The 7,698-nt window shown below is 50.0% G+C and overlaps 1 protein-coding gene across 5 annotated transcripts in view; it reads right to left on the reverse strand.

The window, feature by feature from the left end:
• Positions 1-4,943, reverse strand: part of LOC123184315 (transcription initiation factor TFIID subunit 6) — a 6,891-nt gene extending 1,948 nt beyond the window's left edge. The window contains exons 1-10 of one of the 5 annotated variants that reach the window (XM_044596472.1): positions 4,557-4,943; positions 3,181-3,267; positions 2,817-2,918; positions 2,621-2,729; positions 1,607-1,713; positions 1,373-1,510; positions 1,203-1,298; positions 962-1,125; positions 389-521; positions 181-309 (exon numbers count right to left, since the gene is read on the reverse strand). In XM_044596472.1, coding sequence (XP_044452407.1) covers positions 181-309; positions 389-521; positions 962-1,125; positions 1,203-1,298; positions 1,373-1,510; positions 1,607-1,713; positions 2,621-2,729; positions 2,817-2,918; positions 3,181-3,267; positions 4,557-4,682 — 1,191 coding nt within the window. In that variant the 5' untranslated portion in view covers positions 4,683-4,943. The remainder of the gene's footprint in view (positions 1-180; positions 310-388; positions 522-961; positions 1,126-1,202; positions 1,299-1,372; positions 1,511-1,606; positions 1,714-2,620; positions 2,730-2,816; positions 2,919-3,180; positions 3,268-4,556) is intronic. The other 4 variants (XM_044596467.1, XM_044596479.1, XM_044596487.1 and 1 more) reach the window with 4 other exon arrangements.
• Positions 4,944-7,698: the final 2,755 nt, after the last annotated feature.

Genomic DNA, 7,698 nt, shown 5'->3' on the forward strand with positions numbered 1-7,698 from the left:
ACATATGGGTCCTACATCCTATCCCAGCTGTCATATCCTGTTTGGTGGAATAAGATAGTGCAGATCTGTGGTTTTGTGTTAACTTTTTTTGTCGAAGTAGGTGTGGGGTCAGTGCAAAAACAAAAAATCAAACTTGTTTCTGAAGTGTACTCTATTTTGATTCAGAACTACAGAACTAACCAGCAGGGCACCGTAAACACGCCATGCTTCCTTTCGTTTCATTTCATTTGATTGCTTCTCAAGTTGTAATTCAGGATCCAAAAGTTGCATGTACGTCTGGAGGTTGGGCAAAAGCAGAAGCCTAATCTGCTGATTAACAAAATTTGTCAGTGAATATTTCAATATTGCTCTGAAGTTTTGACCTAACTGAAGATTGAACAGGGCCTACCACACTGGGCCCCAATGCAGATATCCCTTGAACAGCACCATAATGTTGCGTCAATGCTTTATGAGGGTCAAGAAATGCATGGACCAGTGTCTTTGTTAACCGGATTTGGAGATTGTGGTACACATGACCATACCTACGCAAAAAATTCAAGTTAACTGAGAGCAACGGAAAATGCACCAATGTTAAATCTAGTAAAACTTTTGCCATATACGTGGCCTAGAGAAATCTGTGAACAATATAACAGTTGATTTAGTAAATACACAGAATGACTACAACCATAGCATATGTAGCAGGATCATGCATTAAGAAAGTGGTTTTAACTTTTGATATTTAAGTGGTAAATTAACTGACAGCAAGCGTTCATGTCTCTTTGAAGATAACACAAACTTAAGATGGCCCCAAGAAGAAATAAAAAAAGATTTAATGGAGGAATGGCAGGGAATGGAGGTAGAACCTCTACTGATTTACCACCAAGCTGCGCTCATACTTAACTTAGCACAGAATACTACATCATACTTTAAAGAAGTTGCATATACATTCCAAATAATCTTGAGAATCTCAGGATACACTGACCTCCGACATACTGAAGCAACCAAATTGGCAGAGAAGTCTCTAAGCTCCCAATGGTTGTCTGAAAGCCTGTGCCCAAGCCTTTTCGCGACGATGCAAGTGATCATTGATGGCATCAACTGATGCAACTGGCAATAAACAAGTGTTGCCCTTTTAGAAGTAATATGCTGAAAACAGAACTATCCAATGCTTTAACGAAACAACTAGCAGGCAAAGTATCAACACTTGATGGTCAACCACTTACATATGGTTCAATATGAATGTGAGGATTACGGAGAAGGCTTTGGACAACACGCATGAGAGCAAATAGAACAGGGAGGTCGGCCAAACTCCTGGTAACCTGAAATTTATGCAGATGTGCAGTTTAAGGTAATGCCCAGTTCTGCCACGTAGCTACGGAAGTAAGATTACTACCTCATCTGCAATGAAGTACGAAAAGTAAGGAACCAACGGATGAAGGCCTGAGTCTTTAGACAGGCTCACTAATGCTTCTCTAAAAACTGGGGTGCTTGATCTACTCATAGTAAGCTCTGCTATTTTATCAAAGTACATCTGCAAAGTCAACAAGTAAAGAGGAATATAAATTTCTCATAAAGATCCAAATTAAAAGATAGTTATATACTTGTATACATTTCATAATCATAATACCTGGAGTTCTCTAGATAATATATGCTTAACAGGAAGCTTGATGTCAACTGGTAGTCCATCATCCTTCGCATGCTCTGTCCTTTTATTTTCAGTTGGTGCTGAAATTGCTGGCGCAAAATACTGGTGTCAGAGAAAACAATAGTGTAGAGTAAAAAGTTAAACAATACGACCATGGATATAAACAAACAAACTATGGTACACTAATTCCTAGCAATAGTTCATTGATTTAATGAAGCATGGACCTATGGACTGTTGATACACACCACAGGGGGAAATTCATTTTCACCCGTCTAACTCATCCCTTGAACTCTAAACCGAACACAACACATCCTCAACTGCGAAAACCGAGCAAATTACCCCATAGAAAATTCCAGTCTGGTTTTGCGCTGACATGGCAACTACTGTAGGTGGTTTCAACACACAATTTTGTGCGACCCACATTCATATAAGATGGCTTCCCCTCTCTCCCCGCTTCCCTCCTAGACTGCCCTCAAAGCACAGCACCTGGGCTCCTCCGCGCCCAATGCCAGCAGAGGCGAAGTGCTCTCTTTAAACCTGCTCAATAAAAGCCTAGATGCAGCAGCACCAACCACTTGCCCTCCTCACTGGTGGCGCTAGCTCTGGTGTCGCTCCAACCTCCAGAACAATGATCACCGCAATGGTCCGCATGAATGGGGGGATGACGATAAAGGGTCTCCCATATGAATGGGGGAATGGAGAGGGAGAGAGGTGGAGTTGAAACTTGGAAAATTTTGATTTGCTGATTCTGGGGAGATTATTTGTTGATCTGATGGCGTCTGGTTTTTAAGTCGAGGGGTTAAGTTAGGCTGGCAATAATTGAGGGGTGCAAAATGGATTTTTCCACTTCATAGCTGATCTATCTCTCATCCTCTCTGGAAATTTTGAAAAGAAAAAAATACATTGCATGGGAGATAACAATATTACTAAAACCCGTGGAGATGCTAAAATAAGAAGTAAGATTTAGACATTTTTATGAATAGTATGGGAGCTAACCATCGATAGGAGGATTCTCTGGAATAGCAGGTTGGACGCCCTCAATCGCTAGCCAGTGAACAACAACTGCTGTGTCGAGTGGAGCTTTCGGTAGAGGAGCTTCGATAATCTGCATGACACCAACACAGCAGACACATTTCCAATTGAGTATCACAAGTCTAAACTTATTTGATTCATTCATCAATATAATGCTTACCTCTTTGAAGTCTACCTCCCTGTCATCAATATAGAAGAGATCTTTATGGCCCACAGCTCTCTTAAACCGCAAGGGGTCACCAGATGCAAATCCATATACAGGCTGAGTGAAGATCCAAAGCAATAGAACACATGGCGTCAGCTAGGCCGGTAGAGAACATCTAAACTTCTTATGTGTTCTTGCATCAGCTAGACTGCTAAAAAATACTGACCAAGATTCCAGAAAGAAATCCAAGGAAAATGTACCAAGATCACTTAGCTATCCAAAATCACACATTCAAGGCATACAAATGCACTATATCTAGTTATCCACAAAACTCTGGATTCATATCACCCAAAGTTTTTATTGTTGGAAGGGAAGGCACCTCAACATTCCTCAGGCTCAGAGCACTGTCAACATCATCGGCAGTCAGAACTGTCCTCTTTGCATGCCGCATACACTTGATGGCCTCCTGGAACAATGCACAGAAAACTGAATTTAATATAAGACAATACCAAGGAGCAAATGAACATGTGAGCTACAATAGGGCAAGAATAGCATATGTTTTCAGGATTTCATAAGAACTTCTCAAGTGATGAAATTAGCAGTAGTGGAGATGAAGAGAACTATATATAATCATACATAACTAAACAGCTGGTTCCCCAGTTGCGCAATTTTTCAGACTCCTCACTCAGCCTGCCATGTGACCAAATATATACCCATGGTTCATTTTTTATCAGCTCTCATTAACAACCATTGGATTTGGTGGCACACTACAGCCAGCTTATCTCCAACCGTTCTATCCTACACTTCCAATCTCCATGCGTCCTCCTGCCTAATCTGTTCTTCCAACTTCCTCATCCCACCTCCACCCTTGCCAACCATCACGACTTCACAAGCCTTGCCACCATTTCTGGCGGACATGAAGCTGCCATTGCCGCTTCCTCACCCAAATCCAGCACCACCACTCCTCTGATGCCTCCAAGGAGATGACTTTTTTTATAGTCTCCAAGGAGATGACGTGCGCCCAAATGTGCATCCAATATGTTACAGCTTGCTACATTAGCTGATTGCTCTCTTTATTTTCATCCAATATGTCCTTGAAGCATTGCTATAACAAGGCACAAATTATTGAGCTAAGGATTTACGTGGGCCTGCCTTGTACTTCCATGATACTCCCTCCGTCCGAAAATACTTGTCATCAAAATGGATAAAAAGGGTTGTATCTAGAACTAAAATACGTCTAGATACATCTCCTTTTATCCATTTTGATGACAAGTATTTCCGGACGGAGGGAGTATTTTCTTACTTTAGGTTCGCAGATTGTTAATGGTGTTTTATGCTCATGGATAAAGATGTCGTCATCTCTGGACTGAGGTCAAAATATTCAGAAAGTGGTGTACTGTGGATGCCTCGACGCATCCATGAGTTGACCATCATCATGTTGAACTTCCAAGAGAATGCTGACTATATAGGCACTATTCATCAAGTCTGATCTTTGTTTGCTGTGGTTAGTGCTTATACGGAAATGTGCATAATATTTTCAGGTGTGTCATCAAACGTCAATTGCCATCAGATTTGACAGATTGCCACATGAAAATGTCAGGTCTCAATACTGTTTTGTTTTATCTTGGAATTCGATTTCCTATCAAGGCTGCTACATAATCACTGGTCACTATTCAAATTCAACTATTGCATATGAACATGAGCAACAATAGGTTTACAGGTGGTTCGGAATTAGCGGGAGGGGAATGGGCGGACCTGCATGATCTCCCGGAGGCGGTACTCGACGTCGGGGGCGAGGGCGGCGGAGACATCGGCGGGGAGGGAGGGGATGCCGATGCTCTGGGCAATCACCTCGATCGTCTCCTTGGGGACGATGCTCATCGCGCCTCCTCCTCCTCGCTCCCCGTAAACCCTAGCCCCGCTCGGATCCCGCGGGGGCAAGACCCAGGCGGAGGGGGGAGTCGCCGGCCGGTAGCCGGAGGCGGGAGAGTGGGTGTGCCGGGATCTGCGGCGGGGCGCTGGCCCGGGGCTCGTCGGCGACGGCGACGACGGCGGCGGCGGCGGTGGCGCCTGGCTAGGTCGCGAGCGGGGAGAGGACGAGCGAGTCGGGTCGGGAGGGGAGGAGGGTTAAGCCCTGACTGCTGACTGTGCTTGGTGACATGGAGAGAGTGGTGACTTGGCGCTGATGAGTTGGCATCCACGCGGGCAAAACTGGGTTCAATTTTTTTTCTTTTTAGCCTCGGGCATGTTGAGCAACGGACCTCGAGCTTGGCGATTAGGGCATCTCCAGCCGTTGGCCCCCCAGGGGCGTCTAAAAGCGCCGCCTCGGGGTGAGCCGGCGCAAAAAATGGCCCTGGGGGCGAGTCGGTCCCCAGCCGTCGGCCCCAGGGCCGCCCCCAGGCGCGTATTAAAATAAAAAAAGAAGGATCGTTCGACGAAGTTATGATAAAAACTAGTTAAATTTCGGCCAAACATGGCAAATTTCGGTGAAATTCGCGCATTTTCATTACATTAACCTAATCTAAAAAAGAAAGGTGCTGAAGTCGTCGCCGCCATCGTCGTCGTCGGCCTTCTCCTCCTTGACGCGGGCGCCCCTGCTGGACCCTTGCCCGGCGTCGCCATGGCGGACTGGCGGCGGCGCGTCGTCGTCGTCGTCGCTGTCGCATAAGACGACGACCCCGTCTTCATCGCGGCCGCGTCGGCGCTCCTCGAAGCGGCGCGGGGTGGCGCGCTGGCGCTCCTTCTCCTTCTCCCGGGCGCGCCTTCTCCATCGCAATGGAGTCCTGGCGCGCCCATTCTAGGGTCGCGTTGTCGTCGTCAAACTCCGCCTTCACCGGCGCCAGCCCCGGCTCCATCTTTGGCTTGACGAAGCGCGGAGAAGACGACAAGGAGGAGGCGCGCCGGCCGCCCTCGTTGATGACGATGCCGACGCTGCGAGTGCACCGACCGATTGGCGTCTCCGCCGCGGGCTCGGCCTTGACGCCGAGAAGCGCCGGAGAACCGGAGGAGTGGGAAGATGAGCGAGAGGAGGAAGACGAGGAGGAGGCAAACCTCCTTGACGCCCATGCGCGTCGGTGTTGCGACGGGGCGGCCCCCGTCGCAGGATAGGTCAACGGCGGGTTGTTGCCGCCGTCGAGGTACGCCAGCACGCCATCCAGCGTGCGGCCGGGGACGCCCCACCACAGGCGGCGCCCCTCGCTGTTCTTCACGCCGCCGAGCCCCGGCGCACCGTTGGTGGAGGCCAGGCGCTGCTGCTGGCGACACTGGAAGTACGTCGCCCAAGCCGCGTGATTGCCGGCAGCGTACTGGGGGAGGGAGCGCTCGTCGTCGGTCAGGGAGGCACGTGCGACCTCGACCTCCTCGGTGAAGTACCTGGGCTTCGCCACGGCGTCGGGTAACGGGGGAACGGGCACTCCCCCGTCGCTGAGCCGCCACCCCGTCGGCCCGGCGCGCATGTCTGGCGGCGCCGGGATGTTCGCCTGGAACAGGAGCCAGGACTCCTGTTCACGGAGCGAACGGCGGCCGAAGCCGTTCGCCGCCGCCTCGTCTCCGGGGAAGCGCTCTGCCATGGCGACGGGCTCGGCGGTGGTAGAGAGGGAGAGAGAGGGGCTGCCGATGGCGCTCGGGAGAGGAAGACGGAGACGGAGAGAGAGGGGCTGGGCGGCGGCGAGGGGCGAGTCTGGTGTGGGCACAGGCGACCGCCGGCTTTTATAGCCGCTCCGCGCCCGTGTGTACGCGTGCGAGGGAGGGGAGCCGTCGGCGCGCCGTCCCGTGACGCACCGCCCGTGAGGAATCAATGGCAAGGCTGACTGGCGGTAGCCTTGCCATTGATTCCCCACGGGAACCGAGGTAGTTGAAGGAAGACGAGCCGTTGTGTCCCTGACGTGGCTGGCCCGCGGCTTTTTCGCGCCAAAACAGTTCGCCCCAGCGCCCCCGGGCGCCCCCAGCGCGCCGGGTTTGGCTTGGGTCCGCCGGCGCTGTTTTCGGCCCAGGCCGGCGAAAATCGGGCTTCTAGGGGCGCGACTGGGCCGTTTTTTTGGCGCCGGCGCAAAAAAATGCCTGGGGAGCCCTTCCTGGGGGCGCGGCTGGAGATGCCCCACTCTATAATCGTAAATCAAAGTTCCACCATGCGTTTGACAACTAGCTCCACTTCGTCGAGGCCTCACCCACGGCCTAGGGCGGCCATGGGTGTGCATGGTGACATGAACAAGGGAAATGTGGTCGGAGATGCTCGTCTTTCATTGTCCAAGCTCTAGCGTGCAGCACCAACGCCTAATACATGTATCTTGCTAGATCTTCTATTGTGAGGGAAGCGTTGCCGAAGACCATGGGACAAACGTGGCTGGTGGTGGGGTGAGGCAGGAACGGGGAGGCGTTGGAGATGGGCCATGTGTGATGATAGTGTGAGGCAAAACCCTAGTGGTTTGGTCACCGCATATTGCGCAATGGGATGACTTTGAAGGTCTACGCGCTTACAAGCATATATACCGCTTTCCACTTGGAGGCATGTGTCGGGAAACATGGTACAAAAAGAAACACCGCACTAACATACTGATACATCTCCATCGTATCTACTTTTCCAAACATTTTTGACCTTGTTCTGGACTCTAACTTGTATGATTTGAATGAACCTAATCTGGACTGAAGCCGTTTTCAGCAGAATTGTCATGATGTTATTTTTGTGCAGAAATAAAAGTTCTCGGAATGGCCTGAAAATCAACGGAGACATGTTTTGGAATAAAAAAATACTGGCGAAAGTGTCAACACCAGGGGGCACACCCTGTCCACGAGGGTGCAGGGCACCCCCCCCCTCCAGGCGCGCCCCCTGAGGCTCCACCGACGTCAACCCCAACTCTATATATTCACGTTCGGGGAGAAAAAAATTAGAGAGAATGAT

This window comes from Triticum aestivum, chromosome 1A (genome assembly GCF_018294505.1).
Source record: "Triticum aestivum cultivar Chinese Spring chromosome 1A, IWGSC CS RefSeq v2.1, whole genome shotgun sequence".
NCBI classification, from domain to species: domain Eukaryota; kingdom Viridiplantae; phylum Streptophyta; class Magnoliopsida; order Poales; family Poaceae; genus Triticum; species Triticum aestivum.